The sequence below is a fragment of the Kwoniella mangroviensis genome, chromosome 2, assembly GCF_000507465.2.
Source record: "Kwoniella mangroviensis CBS 8507 chromosome 2, whole genome shotgun sequence".
NCBI lineage: Eukaryota > Fungi > Basidiomycota > Tremellomycetes > Tremellales > Cryptococcaceae > Kwoniella > Kwoniella mangrovensis.
In genome coordinates this window covers 394,693-416,809 of record NC_088828.1, presented here as the reverse complement: position 1 = coordinate 416,809, position 22,117 = coordinate 394,693, and the positions used below count along the sequence as shown (strand labels likewise).

The window sequence follows — 22,117 nt, the reverse complement described above, 5'->3', positions numbered from 1 at the left end:
CTCATCTGACCATACGATTACCATTGACCAGATCTTTCCTCCGCTGGGCCATAGTCTCACAAAATGCTCTCGCTGCTCGGCGCGAACTCGTCAAATCTCTCTCAGAGGGCCTTTCAACGCGCGATCCGACGCACTGCATCGAAGGTACTCAATGGCCAAAGAGAGCTTCATGCCGGCGTTGGTCGATATCCCTTGTCATCGATACCGTCAAGACATATCATCAATGCCCTGTCAACAGCTCGAGTGTGTCTGCCTCGTCGGTCAAACACTACAGCTCCGATCTCTCAACAAACTCATAGTCACTTCATCTCCTCATCCTCCCCACGCCATTATCATATCGTTCAACAGCGCCATGCCTCTACTGGTCCCTCACCTTCGCGTCCGCCTCGTTCCAAATCTGGACGTCGTATACGGCGCCTGCGGAACCTTCTATTCGTCCTCACATTACTCTCAATCTTATACTACACCTACTCGCCTTTCCGACACACCGTCATGGCTGCGGTCAGATGTGCAAGACTGATGAAAGCCGTCCTACTAGATGTATGGGATTACAAGCAGGTATTCGCTGCTGAGGAAAAGCTGGGCGCACCAGGAAGGGATTTAACAGATGAGGAAAAGCAGATACGTCGAAAGGCAAGGAAAGATTGCCATACTAGAAGTGCTACGAGATTATTGGAAGCTTTAAAGAAGAATTCAGGAATTTACGTCAAATTAGGACAACATGTTGCTGCTGTTCAAGTTCTACCTAAAGAATGGACTCAGACGATGACACCATTACAGGATCAATGTTTTCCTACTCCCACGGAAGATATCGATAAGATGTTAAAAGAAGATTTGGGATTAGGTATAAATGATTTGTTTCAAGATTTTCAACCTAATCCCATAGGAGTAGCATCTTTGGCACAAGTACATCGAGCGATAGATAGGAGAACTGGCGAAAGCGTCGCAGTCAAAGTTCAACATGCCGATTTGAAAGAATTCGCAAAAGTAGATATGGTAACTGTGAATTTCGCAATTCATTTTGTGAAATATATCTTTCCGGATTTTGAATTCAGTTGGTTAGGAGAAGAGATGAACCATATGTTACCTTTGGAAATGGACTTTACGAATGAAGCTTTGAACTCTAAACGATGTAGGGATGAATTCAAACATTTAAAAGGAAAGACGAGCTTGTATTTACCGAAAGTACTTTGGGCGGAAAAAAGATGTATGGTAATGGAATTCATCGAAGGTGCAAGGGTGGATGATTTGGTTTATTTGAAAGATAATGGAATTGATAGAAATCAAGTTTCACAAGAATTATCGAGGATATTCAGTCAGATGGTTTATATAAATGGAAATTTCCATGCGGATCCTCATCATGGTAATTTATTGATTCGACCTAAAGCCAAATCATCATCGAGTCCTTTCAACTTTGATGTATGCCTGTTGGATCATGGTCAATATTTTGATATACCTGATGATCTCAGGGTCAACTATGCCCATTTCTGGTTATCGTTGATCAAGAAAAGCTCAAAGAAGACAACGGAGGAAAGGAGATATTATGCTAAATTGGTTGGAAACATTGATGAAGATATGGTAAGTTTACTCTACTCTACTCTACTCTGTATCATGAATATCTGACCTAATTTCTGTCTCTTGTCTCTAGTACCCATTCCTCGAATCAGCTATCACCGGTCAAATCAACATGGCAGATGAAACGAATGATCCTACTTATGGATCTGGAAGTAGACCTACCTCTCTACTTGAGCTAGGCACAGGGTCCATGAGCGATGATCAAGTCGGGAAGCTGAGAGCGGCTATGATGGAAAGAGATGATTTGATCGTATCGATATTTGAGCTCTTGAGGACTGTTCCGAAGTGAGTGGTGTCATGATCTCTGTTCTTTGGATATTGTGAATTCATGCTGACGCCGGTTATCGTCCGTAGACGTCTATTGATGATCCTCAAATTATCTGATTTACAACGGTCTTTAGATCAGAGTCTGGCTACCACCCATGGTCATAATAGGGTCTTCGTCATTGTTGCTAGGTATTGCGCTAAAGCTGGTGAGTCTTACGACTGAATTCATTCATGTCTTCGTGAAAAATTGATGTACTAATCGTCTCATCTGAACAGTTTGGCAAGCCGGTATCAAATCGATTCGTCAATCTTTATCCAACACCGGTCTCTCCTTCTCAATCCTACGTCGGTTCGTCTCCTCCCTATGGGACTATACATATTGGAATACTACCCTGGGTATAGTCGAGTACGGTATGGATATCAGGGCGCGATGGGTGAAAATCGCTTTATGGATGCATGGACTGGGCAAAGGTGGTTTGAAAGAGGCTGAGGAAGAAGCTGCTGGATTGAGAACTAAGAGAGATACGGTGAAATCTCCTTTGGGGTTATCATAGTTTGCGAGGGAATGAACATATGTCGGTTGTAGGTCTCTAGTTCTGAATAGATTGATAGAATATCATATAGCATATAGCAATGGAAAGATTTCAATTGTCAAAAGGAGGATCTATAATATGTATCACATGATGTACAAGCGAAGCTGGTAGAGGGTTCACCAGCCGGACGGAGTGGTATAGATTCATCATCGAACTGAGAGCATTCCACCAAATTTTCTCCATTGCTTTGCTTGTGATTTCCTATTGAATTGAGCAGTATACTGCGTATCGGCCATTCGAGCCGATCGGATCGGTTTCGATCAACTTGACTCCAAACGTTATCGTGCCGAAATGACGGTTATCCTGAACCATCATCCTTCGGAAGTTCTATTTTTAACATTCGCAATGCCTCTACAGCCCAAATTTCCTCGGAGAGGCCAAAGACAACGAGAATGAGGCTTGTACTCGCAGAGAATACACATTTTGGGATAGACTAAATTAACTTAATAATCCTAGTTATTCGTCAATTATCCTTGATTTACCGGGGACCCTTCACAGATATTCATCGTAATACAGCCTCACGACTGATCACTTATGACACCCCAGAGGGACAATCAAGGGGCCTCAGCTCTTTCCATCGAATATGTGTTCATTGCATGTCGATGCTGTTCTAAAGATAACTTGGAGACGGTACTTGACGGGCTAGAACGGTTAGTTCGGTGTGTTGACGGCGAGGTAGATGATCAGATAAATACTCAAGTAGACTTGATATGAATATTGACGACTCTCAAGAAGCATCATACAATAATCGCATTAAGCCTATTTGAATTGTTATTAAGGACACTCAACAGTCAACAATCTACCGACAGTCCTTCCAAAAATAACAGGGTGCCTATCAACCAATCAATACTCCCATTCAATATGCCATATTTAGGTCTGAGGGGTAACAATTTCCCCGTAGCTATCTCTTTGGCTGCTGGTGTGAGTTGAGCTCCAACATCTTTCAGACCGTGTGAGTCCGACGGACATTGACCTTGATATGGAATTGGTACTCATTCTATAGATGGGTTGGATCTTGTTCGGTTTAGATGGTGAGTGTGATGACTGATCTGCTGGTATGCAGTACGATCTACCTGATGCTGATAACTTCCTAAAAAGATGCCATTCTGGGTGCCGTCATCACTACCACAGCTTGTAAGTGTACTGTACCGTCCGCCAATCAATCTGACTGTTTGGATCCATCACAGTCGAGAGAGAATTCGATCTCAGTACTTCCATGCAAGGTACCGTTACCAGTCTATTCGGTAAGCTACAACTCCCCCTCCTTGGATCAAATTTGGCAGACTGACTTGACTCAACTGTCTCTTCGGATCGTACGTAGAACTGGGCTTTTCGCCGGTGCTTTACTAGTCTCCCTCTTCGGAGAACGATTCTCAAGACGAGCATTATTGTTCATATACACCGTACCGATGATCATAGGTTCCGTCATCCAGGTAGCAGCTCAAAATACAGCTATGTTAATCGTCGGACGGATGGTTGCTGGATTGGGTTTGGGTGGAATCACATCAACTTTACCAAGTTGGCAAAAGTGAGTTGATCTGTACCCCGATGGACCATGGGTGGTGCTGATTCAGTCCTTTTTGGATAACTGATTATAGCGAAACTTCACCGGCCAAACTGAGAGGTACTGTCATATGCACTTCGTTAAGTTTCCTTATCATCGGTCAATTGATCGCTTATTGGGCTGGATATGGTTTACTTCAACAATTCCCAAGTGAGTTTACCAACCTTCGTTCTCTGAATGGCTCTTCACTGATGTTTCAATGGGCCTTGACAACATTGTAGCTCAAAATATCACTTGGAGACTATTATTCGCACTTCAAACTATCAGTGTATCAATTATGGCTCTCATGGTCGTCTTCATGCCTGTATGTTCACGACGGATTTTCGCCCTCGACCACCAAGATCGTTACGGTCAGAGGGAGCTGATTGATTTCTGTTTGGAAGTATAGGAATCTCCGAGATGGCTAATTGCACATGGGAAATACGATCAAGCTCGAACCGTCGTCAGTTGTTTACTCAATCGACCAGAGGATAATATTCTGGTCAATGAACAGATCGAAGATATGACTAGGGCGATTACGTTCGAGCAGGAACATGGAGCCAGCTGGGCAGACCTGTTCACTTGGAAGAAGAATGATGATGGACCAAGGGAGAAACGAAGAGTCTTCACTGTGGGTGTTGCATTGACATCAGCTAGATCAATTGGTACGAACTATGCTGATCTATCATGCTAAACTGATTACAGGCTTGCTGTATCCAAATCGGTAAGTCACATCCTTTTTAGTCCGACCTAATATACTTCAGGGCTGATCTGGACATACTCATGTCCTCTTGTATTCAGCTCAACCATTCTCGGGGTCTACGGTTCTAAGTTTGTGAGTTCCCTTCACGTGCGGCCAAACGAAAGCTGCAGCTAATCCTGCTTGTTCCCCCCAATAGCTATCTCACAACAATCTTCGAAGGCTCAGTCGGCTTCTCAGAACATCTCTCAACGCTAATGTCAGGCTTCCTACAAGGTGAGCTTGCTGACACATCCCAAATATCCCATGCTGACCTACTTGAGGCACGACACAGTCTGGTTTTTGATGGCTAGTTTCTTGACTTGGTTTCTTATCGAAAGAGCAGGTAGGAGAAATTGCTTTATGGTCACAGCGATCTGTATGGTAAGGACTGCATCATCGTCAAATGAATGTATCTTCATCACTGACCCAGCCGAGGTGTGGCGGAAATAGGGAATCACAATGGTCATCCTCGCCGCAATGGTCAAAGTCAATACCAAACCTGCAGGATACGTCGCAACGGTCTGTCTCTTCCTTTATCAGAGCTTTTTTACTTGGGGATGGATGGCTGGTGTCTGGTGCTACAGTGAGTGCAGAAAATTAATCTTTCTTGAGGGAACAATCGACACAGAAAGCAAGATGGGCAAGTGGACAGAAGCTCAGTAAAGAAATTGGATTTTCTGCATAGGTAACGAGATTCTTTCAACAACTTATCGTGCAAAAGGTGGAGGGTGAGTTTCTCAATCCTTCTTTGTTCTTTTTTCATGGTCTGGAGCAGGTTATACCTTGTTTTGAACGATTCAATCACGATTTATTCTTATCGGAGGCACCCAAAAGCCTTTCCCATTTCCATATTTGTCATTTCCCGCCACAGCCGCCCTATTTCGTCTCCCTCTCTACTATATCCTCCCTTCTCGCAATAGCTGACTGTGCACCTGTGCGGCTTTCATCTTGTCCAGTCTCTGTGTTGCCTTGCAATGGTTATTCGATTTTGTCATCCTTCAAGTAACGCCCATCGCCATTTCTCAAATCGGTTGGGGGATGTTTCTCGTATTTGCCGGTGAGTCAGCTCCCCTTTTCCTCACACAACGTCTTGTTGTTTCGTCAATCAGAACCTCAAAACTGTACGTGCTCATCTGCGATCGATTGTCGATAGTATTCAATTTCGCCTACGCTCCACTCGTATGGTTATTCTGCCCTGAAGTAAGTCCTCTTCAGCATCTGGAAGATACCGTGACATATGCAGTACTGATCATATATATGATTCCTTTTAGACCGCGGGGGTACCACTCGAATCGATCGACGCGATGTATATGCCAGGTGTAGACCCAGTGAAGGAATCGGTCAAAATTAGAAAATACATGAAAGAGGAAGCTTTGGCGAGAAGGAAACAAGGCGGAGATGGATACAAGGGTTCAAGAGGACATGGATTGGGTAGAATCGGTAGTTTGATGGGAGAGAATAAACCTGAAGAAAGTAGGGTGGAGAGAATGGGGGATCTTGATGGACAGGCTGGTAAAAATAACACGGCAATTACTATCGAGTAGGCACAGCACATAGAAAGTGGAGCAGTGAGAGTATTTTGACTGGAAATGAAGGTTTTAGGAGCATGAGACGAAGACGTATTCTCGAAAAAAACATAAAAGGAATGTTTAGTTTTAAGTATACATGAAAATGCATGGTTATTGAATACATGATTTCCTGATTCCGACAGAAGCGCATGACAAATTTCGTTAAGGAGTGATGTTAGGAGAGTTTATCTTTTGAAATCGGGTTTTGATCTTGGCCTGACCCTTAATATAAATATTGGCATGTACTTCTGCAATCGAAACACTGACTCTGACTAGTCCCTCCCACCCTGCTGATTTAACTTCATCCCCACAAACAACGCCCATAGTCCAAAGTCATATGCCAATCGTAAACTTCCCGCGGCCACATAAGCTATCCAGAACTTCTCACCTCCCGCCAGCCATCCCGTAATGGTAGGTCCAGCAGTCGACGCTAATGTTCTGACAGTACTGGTTATACCGTTGACCGCCGTCAATTCGTCCGAGGGTACTACAGCAGCTATGAATGCCGCTCGAGGTGCTTGATCCATATTGTTCAAGCCAGTCCGAATGAAGAAAAGGATTATCGTCAAAGCTAGGGAGTCAGGAGCTGGGAATAAGAGAACAGCAATTGACGATGGAACATGTGTGAACACCATCGTATTGATTAAACCTAAGTGATTCGCCAGTGGTCCCGCTGCAATGGATGATATAGCAGCGAGGAAATATGATATACTGGTGATATCTCCCAGGGTCGCGTTGGATAATTGGAATTTCTGGGCGAGATAGTACGTAGTCAAAGCGTATCCTACCATACCGTCTGCAAGGGAATCGACAGCAAGTAATGGCCAGAGCTTGTACATGACTGCTCGAGTTTGGGGACTGATCTGGGAGAATTTCGAAGACCATTTTGAGCTTGTTGGAGCCCCAGGCTTGATGTCGGTATTCGTATGGGCGTTTGAAGAAGAATTCAATGCGATATGCTCGACAGTCGAGGTGGACAATCTACCTCCTCCTTCTTCCCCTTCTAACAGCCTTTCTTGTTCTTCCAATTCCCTCTCTTCATCTTCTAGTTGCTTGGTAGTACCCGAGCTAGCCAGCTCCGTCTTGTCACTCATCGATAACACACATATCGCCCCGATCCCTCCATTCAAAACATATAGCCAGAACATAACATGATATGCTCTGACATCGGTCCAACCTTCCTTCTTGCTTAACCAATTCACCACTTTCCCAGAAATTTCCGTCCCTACTGCCGATCCTAAAGCCGAAGTGACGACATACCATGACAGGACATCACTTCTTGTCTTTGAGCTTCCAGCGGTAGTATGCGATAAGATCGATTCTTCTATAGCTCTAAATGGTCCGAAATCTCCTCCTGTCGCACTGATTATTCCTACTACCGAAGCTAATAATAGTATCCAATAATTCTCAACGTAGATGAAAGTAAATCCAGATAATACCATCATTAGACTACCAAATAGTAAGATATTCCGACGTCCGATCCTGTCTGCAATGAGCGTCAGGATGACCGTCAAGATGACATCGCCTAGAAGGGTTAAAGTCATGAATGCGCCTATCCGAAAATCGGAGAATCCCAATGACGAGAAGAATAAAGCGATGAATATGCCGTTGGAGCCATAGGCAAACATCCGCGTTGTACGTGAGATCAGGACGAGCCATGAGTCTGGACCGGTGTTCCATAGTGAAACCAAACCGAGTTCGTGAAGGAGTCGTTGGACTGGTGGAAGGGATGATGGAGGAGGGGTAGATGAAAGTGCGGTGGTCATTGTAAGATGAGTTCTGGTACTGCTATCGGGCTGGCAAAGGTTATATGCATTGATGCAAGGGGTCAAGAATGAGATGGAGGATGACCGAGAGCTTACGCTATTTGGCTGGCACGCCTTTCATGATATGTAGATTTAATTCTGTCTACTTGTGTGGTATGTAGAGCAACAGAAATGATGAGATGAGGTTGCTTTTTCTTTGATGTTGTGATTTCGATCTCAGTCGCTCATCTCCGATGGCCCTGCTCACGTGGATGCAACGTGGGTTCACGGAGTTTTCTCAGGCTGTGGCACTGATACAGCGAGAGGACGAGGGTGTTATTCAGACCGTGATGATGAGAGGGGTGAAAGAGATACATGTCAGTATCGCTATTATTGCGTATGGTGATAGTGGTAGTGATGGTGATGGTGATGGGTGAGATATATCACAGACGGCAGTGATGTGTCTATGTAAAGTGATGATGTCCAAATCATACAGTCTTCTCGAACCTTCTCTGCTTCCCTTCTAGACCTGCTATTCTTCCTTCTTCTTCTTCATTCAATTCGTCGACTAGAATCCAGGAGGGAGAACGCCTTGGGGTTGACCTTGTTGAGGACCACCGAGGAGCTAAGTGAATGGCATAATTAGCCAAGGTGTCCGATAAAGAAGATGGAGATGTATGATGTATATTTTGGAATGACTCAACTCACCTGTTGTTGACCTTGCGATTGCATCTGCATCTCTCTCTCCTGTTGTACCACCCTAGTCTCATCTTCGATAGCCAATGCGAGTGGGAGACCAACCAATAAAGCAGAAGTAGATATCCACCAAGCTAAAGTACCGGTCGATTGGACCGACCAAAGAGCCCAACTTGTCGTAGACTTGTATTTACTGTACAGCGAAGATCGAGTTTGAGGTGGAACAATATCTTTCAAAGCCACTAATCTCTCGTACAAAGTCTCGTCATCTGGGTTGAAATCATCTTCATCGTCTGAGAAAGTTGAAGAAACTTCGGACTCGGTCTCGTAATCGGATTCGTGTTCACCTTCACCCAAGTTTGTGGATACCTCTGGGGCGGATTCGTCCCTTACTTCTTCGACGACAACGACCATTGTGTTTGATTGGAATTGTATGTGTATGCGTTGGATGGATGGGATTGATGAGATGAACTAGTAGATGTGATGTTTGTGGTATGACGAAGAAATGGAAAGAATGAAAAAGTCGGAGGGAGATGATCCAGATGAACGAATGAATCTGTGACACGGCATGTGCTAAGTGGGGGTGACAGATAAACTAAAGCATGGAATCATGCACGTCACTCGACGTCTATGGACATGACCCTATTCAATGCACACTCACACTCATACTCGCATACAGCATACAGCATACAGCATACATAGAGAGGTCATATACCAGGCTTATACACATACAGCATCACACCATAAAAAATATCAGAACCTCGCCTTCTCGCCTCGCCTCGATCTTCGTTTCCGTCAGAAGAAGGCTATCAGGAAAAAGAGTCTGTTCGAAGGACTGACAGGTGGGCAATCGACCCAACCAACTCGCAGGATAACGCCAGGGCGACAATTCTCGATCGTTCCCATATACCTTGACCAGGCAGCTCAGCTTGTTCGATAACCACCCGACACATTGGGGAGGCCTCAAGAGAAGACGAAAGTGGTAGTGATAGTAGCAGAAAGATATACCGTTGGCTATTTGATTTACCACCATATCATTCAACATGTTGCAGCACCCTTCACAACCGTATACAAACCAGAACCAAAGTCTCCAAGGACAAGGGGGAGCAGGTCCTGCTCAGCCACTATGGGGTGGGCCATTCCCAAGTCTTCATCTCTGGCCTCTTCAAGATACTTTCGTCATGAAGATGATCCATCTACCAGAGGGACAGAGGGTACGTTGAGTCATATTTACGGAGCTTTCGTATTTCACGGAAATCGTTACCGATATATGCTGATATTGGTGAATGATATTTCATCTCAGATCAAGATAGGTCGTCAGACAAATACCAAGACCGTACCTGGAGAACGTAATGCCTACTTTGATAGTAAAGTGTTGTCAAGGTTGCATGCTGAAATATGGGAACAAGGTGGAAAGGTGGGCCTATCAGCTGCTCATGATACCTGGAGTTTTGAGCTGATTTTGGTGGCGCACGATCAATTTTATAGATCTTCATTAAAGACGTGAGATCTTCCAACGGAACTTTCATCAATGGAGAGAGGTTGAGTCCGGAAAGTGTGGAGAGTGAGCCGTTTGAATTGAAAAATGAGGATCAGGTGGTGAGTCAATTCGGACCATTCACTACACAAGTGCTGGTGGTGATAGTGACACACTGCCATGATGGTTAGGAATTCGGTATCGACATTGTCAGTGAAGATAATCGAACTATAGTACATCATAAAGTCGCTGCCAAGGTGTATTGTGTATTTGGTCCAGAAGATGCAGCATTGAGTGCTCGGTGAGTCGAGTCGAGTCATATTTCCCACGCTTGGGGATTCTGCTTATTCAGAGTCATCGCTGACTTGACGTGTTGTCCAATTATCAGGGAGTTAGTAAATTATCAGAATCAAGATACACGTGGCGTAAGACGTTTGCCTCCTCAGCAGAATGGACATGTCAACAACCAGCTATCCCAGATGGGTCCTGCAATAATGAGCAGCGGTGGTAAATCTAGCGGTCTGAGTTTCGATCATGTTTTAACGAAATTGCAGGTTAGTCTGATTGGCATTTGACCGACTGGTAAAACTGGCTGATTCGATCTGAATGCTTATACCATATTTAGAACGAACTTCGAGCAAGTAAAGAGACCGGTACAGAATTACAGAATTTGGCTACTGCTTTTACCGATATTCAGGACACTTTAGGCGGAGGACTGGTAAGTCTGTTCTCTTGATGTGCTTGCTCCGACAAAGTATAGGTTCAACATGTAGATATGCTAATTTTGGATGACCGAACTAGCCTCCATCGCAAAACGGATCAGCTGCTCAATTCATCCCTCCACAGTTCCGATCCGCCTCAGCCGAAGCTCAAGCTGCGTTAGCTGGACCTCACGGCCAACAGGCAGCTGCATTCATAGCTTTGCAGAACCAATTAATCGAAACTCAAAGTTCATTGGGATCGCAGCTGGAGAAGATCCGTCTACTGGAAGGTCAGCTGAAGGAGCATGAGTCAGTGAAAAGCGAAATATCACTGATGAGGGAGCAAATGGAAGAATCTAAGAGAGAGATGGACCTTTTACTCGCCAGTGGAGGGAATATCCTAAATGGTGGATCTCACGGTAGAGGTAGACCATTAACGAGGAGGAATGATGATGATGATGACGATGATGATGACGCTAGGAGTGTGATGACTTTGATGGATAATGAAGAGGCCGAACAGCGAGTGAGAGATCGACGTCGAGCAGATAGGGAAGGTCCCGAATCGAGAAGAGATAGGGATAGAAATGGGATAGAGAGACCTAGGACACCTGAACCTACCAATCTCAATGGAGATGCTGAATCGGATGATGACGATGAAACTTCCCAACCGAATGGTATTGCCGCTACTACCTCTGGTTCGACACCCGAGACCAAGATTATCCAGCAGAATGCCGAATTGGTAGGGAAGATAGCGATTTTGTCGGCAGAGATCCAAGAAGCAGTTACGATATCTCAGACATTACGAAGTCAACATACCGAAGCTATGTCAGCTGTCAAACTGCTTACTGAACGTGTAGGCGCGCTAGAGACGGGTATGGCATCGAAGGTAGCAGAGGAAGTTGAAAAGGCCGAACAGAGATGGGAAGTATGGAAAGTGAAATTTGAAGAAGGATGGAAGAAGGAAAGAGAATCTTGGGATCACGAGAGAGAAAGACTGAGAGGGGTGGTGAGAGAATGGGAAGAAGCTTCGAGAAGAGCTCATGAGGAAGAAGAGGAAAGGGAACTGAACGAAAGTCTAAGTAAAGATGAGCTAGATGACGACGACGAAGAAGATGATGTGAACGATGGGGAGAGACAACCGAACGAAGTTTTGTCGTTAGATGGATGGCAGGCGGATGGTAATGGCTCGAATTCCATTGGGTCAAATAAATTGCCTTCGTTGCATACATCGAAGAAATCAAGACGAAGGAGATCAAGTCAGAAAGCATTGTTGGCCGTGCAAGCTCTGCAGAACGTATCTGATCCTACAGCCTCGACATCACTTGATACAACAACTAATAATGGCGGATCGTCAACACCGAAAAGTACTTCATCTGGCCTCATTGATAATCCACCTTTGATCAACGGCGCTTCCTTGAAGAATCAAAATTCGAGATTGAAGAATAGGAATAAGAAGAATAAGCAGAATCAGAAATCATCAAGATCCGGCTTAAGTAGGACTGCACACCTGAACAATGTTGAGGGAAAGGATAAAGATAATTCGAATTCGAATTCCTCTGAATCAGGTAGAGAGAGCGTTTCGACGTTGAAAGATGGTGATGAGACCGATGTGGTGGGAACGAAGAGTGGATCGATTACTGGAAAGAATAAAGATAAGAAAGATGTTCAGGTGATAAGGGTGAGTCTGAACCTGGCTTTGGATTTTGATTTTATCAGCTGAGCATTTGCTGATGGCATTCCATCTCGATATGTACAGCCTGTTCCTGTCTTCACTGTGCTAGTGGTTTTGGTAGCTGCTGGTGTATATTGGCATAAATTTCACAAGGATTAGATCGTAGCTGGTATTCGAGGATATCCATTGAATAGGACAGGATGTGCTGTCCGGCAATTGATATCTGTTTCTTCTGCTTCTTCGTCAGAGAGGAGATGAAGAAAATGTAATTTTAGTTTTTTTTTGTGGAGATCAAGTCATTGTCATTCATGTCATAGGTATATTATCGAATCTTCCCTCTTTTCTTCTTCTCTCAGACATACTACTATTATACAAGTGATATGATTTAATGTGATGCATTCTTCTAACGATCTACAATTATTTTTCGTCACAACGGTCATCATCTCCTTGTTATGAAATGCTTTTTCGCAGATTACTGGTTGTTCTTTATGAGCCCATCTATACTATACATTGAAATTTGTATTGTTCTCCTCCGTTCTACTTCAAGCAATTTGTTCACTCAGCCTCACCACCGGTTCCTCTCTCTTGTGCGCCTTCTATCAACGACTGAGCGAGGACCATATGTGTATCTCTTGAAGCGGATATGGCTCTTTCGATCATCTAAATAAACCAAAAACAACGGTCAGCGAGTTAATCGTCAAAACTCCCTTGTATAGGGTAGATGGGAGAGAGTGGTTCATGTCAATCGTTTCCAACGTACATCAGCTCTCAGACTCACCTCAACAGCCTGTTCCACATCTACACTCCCTTCTAACAAAATATTCGTAATCTTCCCCAGAGCAGGCATCGACCCTAACAAGACTTTCCCTTCCGCCCCGCCTTCCTCGCCCTGTTCGGGATCCAACAATACTTCCTGCTTGTCAGTGGATTGAGCTAGAGCGACGACCGATCCAGTACCCAGAGCATACATCGCTATGCCCGCATCTGCTATGGCGGCCGAAGCTACCGTCAATCCAGCTGAGAGGACGTTGGTGGGTGTATCTGATTCTAATACTAGGAGGCAGACGTCGATAGATGATTTAGGGAGTAGGTGTAGTTGGATAGTGGGTGTTAGGGATTGAGTGAGGAGTTGAGAGAGAGATACGGGTTCTGTGTCCTACCAATACGAAGAAGTGATTTTTAGCTTGGGTGACATAGGCAGGAAAGAGAGAAAGGGAGATGAAGCTTGGTAAATGGAGGAATAGAATGATGATGATGGGCAGCAATACAGAAGTTTTGACTCACTCGTAATGGTGCTCTACGTGGATCAGAAGCAAAGGGAGCGAATTTCACTTCCAAGTTTAACGTTCCTTGAGGTGTATAAGGAGGTGCTTTGGGTCGAGGGCCGTATCTGATTAAAGTAGAATCAAGGATCACCTTGAGTTGCAAATGGGGTACAGACATGTATACATGGAAAGGGGACGAGCTATAATCTGATGCTTGATCAGTATGAATGTTATGATCACTCACACTGAACATGCTATCTTTACACCACCTGACTCGATGTACCCACTCCCGTTAGCCTGCGATATCAGACCTGTTTTAAGGACTGAGATCAAGCGATGAAGATGAAGATCAGCACCGTTCAACTACTCTTCTCTCCGGATGAGCTGCCAGATAGCAGATTCCATGAGATAAGTGACGCGAGATCCTTCAGTGTTAGGATACTCACATATAGGTCTAGCCTCATCATTCGCTCGATCAACTCTTTTCGTTGAAGGTCCGGCTTCTGGTTCTAGTTTTGCATCATCGTATACGGGAGGGATGGACACTTCAGGTGCGGGTATACGTCTACGATCGAATGCTGTCGCCATGATGTGCCCTCGCTCGAAGTTATAAGGGATATAGAGTGTAGACGAGTGAAATCTTGAATGAATGAACTGATGAATCGAAGTGTACGAAAATAACGAGAACAACCTCTTCGATCGTACTACGAAATTCAAATTCATCGCATGTCCTGATTTCTGCTATCTGCTTTCAAATCGTTCACAAGACGGAAGATACTCAACACCAATGCAACTGAGACCCACGAGATCGACAAGGTACAGCACAGCATACAAGAGATGCCATATCATTCCGAAAAAATACATATCTACATGAAAAGATATAGGCAAGATTCAGGCCAACAATACACCACATTCAAAAGAAAAATGCGTCGGCTAGACAACCTTGTCCGTACGTCAATAGACTAAGTCTAGATCCTCTTGTAGAGCTTTACTGGTTAGGTGTTTATGTGAATAAGACCAATGGAGCTACAATAACGGGATCACAATACAATTTGATTCGAGGAGAAGAAGAAAAGAGAAGAGAAGGAGAAGATGAAATTTTCGTTTTGGGGTGTGTATGAGTGAGGGGGGAGAGATTGACTGTTGGCTTGATGTGTGGCTTAGGTGAGGTGGGTATTTAGATTAATCAGGTGTGCTGTGACGGGCAGCGGGTATCCACACTCCCATAAAATACAACTCTCATTCATATCGTTATCACCTTTTTCTTCATGTAATGCATAATTCATCGTTCATGATCTAATTGTACAAGAAACCACTCGGCATGATAAGTAAAGCACCAAAAAGCAAGAGAACGGTCGATTATAATTTATTTTCTAGATACCTCATGATACGTTTCAATATCCAAGCTCAACGGGATGACCATTCAAGTAATTATTCGAACCTTCCCTGTAATTATCTTGGATCAGAGTCGAGTTGTTGAGGGTAAATTTCAGAATATCTTTCCTTCCAGCTAAAACATCGTGTTCTGTCCAGTACGTCGAATTCACTGGCGCTTCAGGAGTGGTGGGAGGGACAGGGGCGGTGGTGTTCACGTATGGGTCAGGATAGATATACGGATTCGAAGCGTTAGCTCCGTTGGGATTGCCAAAGTAGGTGAAGTTGACCCTAAGGATCACGCCAGTCAGTCTATAAAATGCCGACAGTGAGCGTGTGGAATTCCACTGACCAGTAACTTTGAATCAAACGAGACAAGTTTCGCTGAGGCTCAGTCCAGTTGTTGTTCCAGCCGAAGACGTATGGGAGATCAGAGAGATGTGGAGCTGCGAGAGGTGAGACATTAGCATGGTACTCAATCACGAGGATGTTACTCACCTCCATACCTGTTTGTCGAAACATTGCCTGGAACATAATCGAAGGTGTAAGTCCAAGTCCTGTTGTAGAAGTATTCATTGGCTTGACGGAGCATGTGTCTTCGAGGTGCGGTATGTCGAGCATCGGTCAAAAGAGCGGCAAATTGTTTGTACCTATTGGATGAGAGATAAGATTAAACCGTATTCTGATACCGATAGAAGATACTCACGTAGGATCAAGACCGAAAGTCGCATTGCCAGAACCGAATGGGCTAAACCAAGTTCAATCAGCTCTAATTTGAATGTGTCGGAAGTTCACTTACGCTCCTCGAGCTGGTACATCTGCATACCATGTGGTAGTGAGATTGTCAGTGAAGTTAGCTGGAAGGGGAACCGGGTAAAGTCTATTGAAATAGTCGAGTAAAGTATTTTGAGTGATGTTAACAGGAGTAGCGCCGGTTGCCCTGGACGAGATAGTCAGCCACTGAAATGACTATCACAGGGAACATGAAACTCACTCGTCCTTGGTTTGACCAATGATGAACGGGATAGGGGCAATGACACCTTTTTCGAGTAGCTTCCAGGGTTGATCGGGGATAAGATCAGAATCCACACTTGGGCCTGTAGGAGACGTGAGCGACGCATAATCCTTCTGTTAATGCGCTGACTTACCGTAGATGAAGCTGGCAGCGATGATAGGTCAGCTCGGCACCTACTCATCAAAATCGATTCATGCTCACCTGCTTGTCCAGTTGGGGTTAGAAAGAATGGTCAGTTGAGCATCGAGGATCTGTTGCGCAGTATGGTTTCGGAGACAACCGACTTCTTGACCAAAAGTGGTGTTGCAGTTGGTCAGATTGAGGAGCTGGTCGTAAGGTCCGAGCCAAGTCTTGTCGGTGAGACCGATGGGGACGCTGGAAGGAGCGCCTGAGCTCATGATCTGCATCAATTGTCAGCTTTAACCAGAGCGATATGTCGTGGAAGAAACTCACCGCTGAGTTGAACAAGCTTTGTTCGGTGTCAAAGTAGAGATGGGATATGGTGATCGCACCAGCCGAGTGACCGTGAAGGGTGACCTATGATAATCATGATTCAGCTTAGTTGCACTATTTAACGATTGACTTACCTTATGCTTATCTCCACCGAATGCCCAAATATTCTCTTGAACCCATTCCAAAGCTCTGATAATATCTCTCATACCAAGATTACCAGCTCGTGCGTGATCAAAAGCAGGACCGTTGCTGCCGAGGGAATCTAGCAAGTGAGCAATAATGCTTTGAGGATAAGATAAGAAGACTCACGGCCATCCAAATACACCAAGTCGATAGTTCAGAGTGACGAAGATAACCGGTTTTTCCTAACCTGTAGGTCAATCATGATATTTTCACTTGTCAAAGCAGCGCACTCACAAGGTCTTGCGAGTAAGAAACGATGTTGGTACCATCATGGATAGTACCACTTCCCCATTGCCAACCACCAGGATGACTAGAGGATTAACAAGAACAATCTCAGCGATGGCTAGGTATGGGCTGTGGGTCTCGCTTACAGATAGACGATGACTGGAAGAGGATCTTCAGATTCCCAACACCCAGAAGGAGTATAGACGTTCAAGAAGAGACAGTTCTCTGAAGTACCTCCTGGACCGATATCGGGATTCGTCGGATCTTGAAGACATGATGGAGCGGGATGACGAGCATCGACATCATCGGTGTAGTTGTACGGGATAGGTCTTCTCCATCGAAGGAAGCCAACGGCTATGTGCACTCTCGTCAGCTCAACAGCCCATCCATCTAGTCAAGTCCAAGGTGGACGATGACTCACGAGGTGCAGCATAAGGGATACCATAGAATTTGTCGACGTGGTTGGTTTCATCGTGGACACCGGTGATGGTAACTCCTTCTTGGTAAAGCGGTGAGTTGTATGGATGAATCGTAACAGATGGTGTGGATGATCCACCTCCGTCCTTTTTGCGAGCTATGGTAGAAGAGAGGATTAAAGGGATGAACGGAAGAAAAGATAATGGACGCATGGTGTAAGAATGTAGTTGATCGAGATTATGAGATATGGTAGGGAGAATGTAAGCTAGATAGATGATGGAGAAGAAAGATAAGAGGAAGAGGAACGAAGTAGATTATTTCTGAGGGGTATTTATATCTTTGATTGCTACTAGCTGATCTCGACGAGTCATCTTGTTCTCCTCTCACCTGCTGTCTTCTAATTTTTCTCACCTCATGTTGTGCCTGCATATTGATTGATTGATCGATTAGCTGGAGTGACTGATGGCAGTGAAGAGGTGATGGGTGAGACAGTGTGGGTGGTAAGATGAGGATGCTCGGTGACGAGGTGGTATCGGTCAGGTACAGGTTGACAACTGATCTGCAGCTTGACTCTTGACTCATGTATCGTGCGTGCTCTTGATGTGAGACGACGTGGTCAGATGACTTGAGGTGAGTGTTCAGTGAGCAGTGAGTTAAGCGAATCAATCGATCAATCAGTGACTAGCTTCATCTTAGATCCTTTGTGATATGATGACCCTCCTTTACAACGTGTTGGACAGATCTGCGCTCCCTCGCTCGATCCCAGAGCTGCAATCTGCGGGACTGTTGATGACCATTGGTGACATGACCAGTGCATTGATTTTTAAGATAGGCAGATCACCTTTGACCTGTAAGGTGAGGGCCAAGGTCGAATGAGGTATTGCGGGAGGATAGAAGGAATACATGGGATGATGACACATTGTTGATATACTGTCGACCGTGGTATTCGCCGAGATTGTCGTGCCAAGTGGTGAGCGTTGATCCACGTCTTCGTTTTGTATGTGAATGACAGAACCTCGTGCATGAAATGAGGAGCGTGAAAGATTGCTACCATGACTTCTGTGTGTACAAGTAAGTAGCAGTGATGAATCTAGAGATGAGATCCATGCTCGTGGTAGTGAAGATAGCATGAAGAGCTAGGACCGGCTAAATCGGGAAGTTGAATCCGATATTATTCCAGATCCGATGAGGTGATCAACCCGAGCAGTCTGACTTACTTGCTCTCTTGTTGATCCTTCCTCTTTCATGTCCCATCTGCCATTCTCTCAGATCCACAATCACACACAGTCACAATGGGTAGTGAGTACAAATCCACCATGCAGAAGACGTCATTCAACGCTCTCGATTGATGATAGACTGACTGACCTTGCATCGTGTTAGAAATCGTTCATATCGTACTGTGGAAGCTCAAAGGTCCTATTGCCAACCATGAAGTAGCCAAGGAAGCTATCTCTGCGTTATACAAAGTCCCAGGTGCCGAGGTCGTAAGTGATAACATGTTATCCTCTGACAAAGCTTCGAGATTCATATACTTCCTTTGGCGTTGGTGTTGTGACACAGGCTGATCATATAATGTTATCACTGGAACAGATGAAACTTGGTCCGCCATTACTCGACGGACGAGCCAAAGGGTTCAATTGGGGTGAGTAGCTCACGTTCGAGCTTATGTCTTCCCACAGAATGCTGACATGACATCAACAGGTCTTTACTCCATCTTTTCATCTAAAGAAGCACTCCAAAAATACGCCGTATCAGAAGCACACATAAATGTTGTGGAGAACAATGTCAAACCCAATGTAGAAGGTGAGTATGGATTTGAAGCTTTACCCAATAATACATCTATAGAAGTCATGGAGTCAGGAAGCTAATCCATAAGATCTCGATATAGATCTCATCGCTTATGATTTCGAATTGGAAGAATAAGTGTAGCGCAGCAGGAAGGAATGGAATGGAATGTATAGATGTGGGCAAGAGACTTGTATGCATTCTATATTCTACAATTCGTAACCTATACTCTACAAGAGTCGATCGACAATGACCATGGCTGGTCAAGACTGAAAAAGCTGACAAATCTGTTAATTTAACTGTTTAACTGAAATCAACGATTCCCATCTGACAGGAAACCCCAACAGATGAGTGATCAATCTCTTTCAGACTACTCTCCGTCCTCTACGACCTTCTCCTTTTGCCTCTCATCCACTCCCTCTCTCTTCTCCTCTTCATCACTCATCAATCTCGCCGTCTCCTCCTTATCATCCTCCGGGACTTCCTCCAGTCTTACCAATATCTGGTGAATCGCCTGTCCAGGTCCTAGGGGGAAATCAGTCTGAGACCTCGGGAAATGTAATATATGAGTTCGCATCTTAGGTGGTTCAGCAGATGATTTGGCAGGTGGTTCAGGTAAGTGAAACGCCGGGATTAACCATGTCCAACCTAATGGGACGGATGCGAGGTGGAACTTCATTCGAAATTCTCTCGAGCGATCAAGTATGAGGGAGTTGTTCGAAGGTGTGAGATGATGTACCACGTAATTCTACGATCCCACGATACTGGTATGAGCTGTACTTTGCTCGTAAGGAGAAGATGGAGATCTCGGACTCACCTCATGACCTTCCGGCAAACTCTTCAGCGCCTCTTCGTCTACATCCTTAGCCACCATCTTCCCGCAACTCCTGAACATTTTGTTCGTATCAAACCTCCCTTGACCACCTACTCCGCCCCAGCTGATCTGACCAGCTACACCTTCGCCTGTACCACCTCTCGTCTTAAGCTCTTCCACGTACTCATCGTCATACCTAGCTACTGATGCCCAGGCCTTACCCTGTCCTGTTCCACCGGTGCCCCCTACTACAAGCGATGCTAGAGGTTTCTGCCATCCTGACGGAGGACTCATGAGGAGAATGATCGAGACTAGTCGTACTCGCGATGGCTTCGGGAAAGTGTACGACGGTGGAGCCTGATTGGTGAATAGCAGGTTGATATACCTACACCACCGTCTCTCTGCCCATACGATACGAGTCAGTCAATTTCCAGATACCGTGTGGAGTAGATGTGCTCACGACTAGGTATAGATACACCTCTACCTGTAGAAGTAGGCTTCATCCTCCTACTCGAATGTAACTTGAATACCTCATCTACCTTCCCATCTTTCCTATCTTTCTGTCCCTCCAATCCAGGTTCAGCTTCGTCCCCTACATCTATGGGGTATGGCGGATCAGTCTGGACCTGTATACCATCCTCCGTTGAAGTAGTGATAGAAGGCGCCGATAAAGTAGTTGTAGATGAATTGGTAGATCTAGCTACAGGCTGCACATTGATTCGTTCCGATTGAGCAGGAGTGATCGCTCTTCCTAGCTCTGCAGGGTCTTCAGTCACTTGCAATCCCGTAACCTCTTGTCCAGATCCAATATACACCCATCCTTCTCTATCTTCAGAATCGACCGATGAAGTTTTAGATTCCAACTTCTCTTTCTCCCTTTCCTCCAAACGCCTTTTCAGATCTTTATGAGTATATGAACGATCGAGTTGAGGTGGCGGAGGCAGTGAGGGTAAGGACAGAAGATATGAGCAGAGGAGTGTGCCAGATCGTCCCTACAAGTTCAATGAGCTACGACTGCAACACACTCATCATGATTGCATTGCTTGCGTGATGGCTCACCTTGCCCGCTTTACAATGTATGATTGCTACTCTCTCCTCGTCCCCCTCTAACCAAGCCGTCATCTCCCTCACAGCGAGGGGTAAGAGCGGTAAAGGTGGTGGGTGATGATCCGGGAAGGGGTATCGAGACACTCTTCCATGCATGCTCTCAGGCGAATAGGCATTCTCATACAATGGACATCTGTTCGAGGATCAGCAGGAACCAGTGATATTGGAGGAGAGCAGCTGAGAACCTACAAATTCCATATCCACCATTTCTCACCATGTCTCGAATTGATGAATTTCAATACGTCCCTTCGTCTATTCCTGTATAGACCTGCTACTCCGACAGCTGGGTATCCCATACTATATACACATCAGCTTCTAGTCTCGTCTGATCATTTGAAAGACAGAGACCAGAACAGACAGACTGACATGATTATCCTATCCGTGACTATCGTATGATCAGCTCAAGGTGAATCATGAGTAGCTAATGAATTCACTCACCATAGACCAAATCGAGATTGACAGCATTTTCAGGATCAATGAACCTCGCTTTGTTACCTGATACGATCTTCCGGACGTAGTCGAATGACATGGTGCTGTATGTGACTGCTGAGATAGGTGTATGAGTGTGTATGGATGGTAAGCTATATCAACAGATTGAAGTCTCAAGAGGTAGAGGTCGACATTGACATGGAGGTGGACTGATTGATCGGTGGCTATGACGTAATCCAGATAACGATGGAGGCTAATCATATCACCCGTTTCCCAATTTTGATCGTCTTGATCAACGGTCTTCCAACACCAACACGACAAGATACGATCAAGATGAGTGCGTTGAACATCCAGAAAGGTGGGCTGCATATGCATCACAATCGTCGGAGGCTCAAGTTCAAGTTCATACCGAGGTTCGAGGAAGTAATGCTGATCGTTCATCAAACTTCGAGTCATCGAGGCGAGGCTTGC

The 22,117-nt window shown here is 45.0% G+C and overlaps 10 protein-coding genes across 10 annotated transcripts; 5 read left to right on the top strand and 5 right to left on the bottom strand.

The window, feature by feature from the left end:
* Positions 1–63: 63 nt before the first annotated feature.
* Positions 64–2,396, top strand: I203_107017 (uncharacterized protein; the record flags this gene model as incomplete). The annotated part of the gene is made up of 4 exons (XM_019145103.1): positions 64–1,578; positions 1,649–1,860; positions 1,930–2,048; positions 2,119–2,396. 4 exons carry the CDS (start codon positions 64–66, stop codon positions 2,394–2,396), a joined length of 2,124 nt encoding a protein of 707 aa, XP_019004922.1.
* A 900-nt stretch (positions 2,397–3,296) lies between these two features.
* I203_107016 (uncharacterized protein) lies at positions 3,297–3,785 on the top strand (the record flags this gene model as incomplete). The annotated part of the gene is made up of 5 exons (XM_065518118.1): positions 3,297–3,356; positions 3,439–3,466; positions 3,534–3,569; positions 3,623–3,679; positions 3,757–3,785. 5 exons carry the CDS (start codon positions 3,297–3,299, stop codon positions 3,783–3,785), a joined length of 210 nt encoding a protein of 69 aa, XP_065372848.1.
* Positions 3,786–3,844: 59 nt separating this feature from the next.
* On the top strand, positions 3,845–6,264 carry I203_107015 (uncharacterized protein; the record flags this gene model as incomplete). The annotated part of the gene is made up of 13 exons (XM_019145102.2): positions 3,845–3,963; positions 4,034–4,149; positions 4,221–4,303; positions 4,388–4,609; positions 4,684–4,702; positions 4,780–4,813; positions 4,878–4,954; positions 5,013–5,101; positions 5,171–5,303; positions 5,406–5,448; positions 5,677–5,777; positions 5,874–5,920; positions 5,992–6,264. The coding sequence occupies 13 exons, from the start codon at positions 3,845–3,847 to the stop codon at positions 6,262–6,264; spliced, it is 1,356 nt and encodes a 451-aa protein (XP_019004921.2).
* Positions 6,265–6,560: 296 nt separating this feature from the next.
* I203_107014 (uncharacterized protein) lies at positions 6,561–8,054 on the bottom strand (the record flags this gene model as incomplete). Its single annotated transcript, XM_019145101.1, has 1 exon — positions 6,561–8,054. The coding sequence occupies one exon, from the start codon at positions 8,052–8,054 to the stop codon at positions 6,561–6,563; it is 1,494 nt and encodes a 497-aa protein (XP_019004920.1).
* A 547-nt stretch (positions 8,055–8,601) lies between these two features.
* I203_107013 (uncharacterized protein) lies at positions 8,602–9,143 on the bottom strand (the record flags this gene model as incomplete). The annotated part of the gene is made up of 2 exons (XM_019145100.1): positions 8,602–8,658; positions 8,742–9,143. The coding sequence occupies 2 exons, from the start codon at positions 9,141–9,143 to the stop codon at positions 8,602–8,604; spliced, it is 459 nt and encodes a 152-aa protein (XP_019004919.1).
* Positions 9,144–9,772: 629 nt separating this feature from the next.
* I203_107012 (uncharacterized protein) lies at positions 9,773–12,738 on the top strand (the record flags this gene model as incomplete). The annotated part of the gene is made up of 8 exons (XM_019145099.1): positions 9,773–9,943; positions 10,033–10,146; positions 10,218–10,328; positions 10,398–10,507; positions 10,595–10,760; positions 10,832–10,924; positions 11,008–12,585; positions 12,664–12,738. 8 exons carry the CDS (start codon positions 9,773–9,775, stop codon positions 12,736–12,738), a joined length of 2,418 nt encoding a protein of 805 aa, XP_019004918.1.
* A 396-nt stretch (positions 12,739–13,134) lies between these two features.
* On the bottom strand, positions 13,135–14,432 carry I203_107011 (uncharacterized protein; the record flags this gene model as incomplete). Its single annotated transcript, XM_019145098.1, has 5 exons — positions 13,135–13,239; positions 13,358–13,735; positions 13,864–13,969; positions 14,089–14,167; positions 14,291–14,432. 5 exons carry the CDS (start codon positions 14,430–14,432, stop codon positions 13,135–13,137), a joined length of 810 nt encoding a protein of 269 aa, XP_019004917.1.
* Positions 14,433–15,238: 806 nt separating this feature from the next.
* I203_107010 (uncharacterized protein) lies at positions 15,239–17,723 on the bottom strand (the record flags this gene model as incomplete). The annotated part of the gene is made up of 14 exons (XM_019145097.1): positions 15,239–15,509; positions 15,571–15,664; positions 15,717–15,868; positions 15,925–15,966; positions 16,018–16,158; positions 16,213–16,315; positions 16,367–16,377; positions 16,435–16,634; positions 16,687–16,770; positions 16,821–16,935; positions 16,996–17,051; positions 17,104–17,179; positions 17,241–17,448; positions 17,516–17,723. The coding sequence occupies 14 exons, from the start codon at positions 17,721–17,723 to the stop codon at positions 15,239–15,241; spliced, it is 1,761 nt and encodes a 586-aa protein (XP_019004916.1).
* A 1,080-nt stretch (positions 17,724–18,803) lies between these two features.
* On the top strand, positions 18,804–19,434 carry I203_107009 (uncharacterized protein; the record flags this gene model as incomplete). The annotated part of the gene is made up of 5 exons (XM_019145096.1): positions 18,804–18,810; positions 18,892–18,995; positions 19,102–19,153; positions 19,213–19,314; positions 19,400–19,434. 5 exons carry the CDS (start codon positions 18,804–18,806, stop codon positions 19,432–19,434), a joined length of 300 nt encoding a protein of 99 aa, XP_019004915.1.
* Positions 19,435–19,666: 232 nt separating this feature from the next.
* I203_107008 (uncharacterized protein) lies at positions 19,667–21,746 on the bottom strand (the record flags this gene model as incomplete). Its single annotated transcript, XM_019145095.1, has 7 exons — positions 19,667–20,044; positions 20,114–20,511; positions 20,571–21,102; positions 21,170–21,350; positions 21,407–21,514; positions 21,584–21,602; positions 21,656–21,746. 7 exons carry the CDS (start codon positions 21,744–21,746, stop codon positions 19,667–19,669), a joined length of 1,707 nt encoding a protein of 568 aa, XP_019004914.1.
* Between the last annotated feature and the right edge of the window lie 371 nt (positions 21,747–22,117).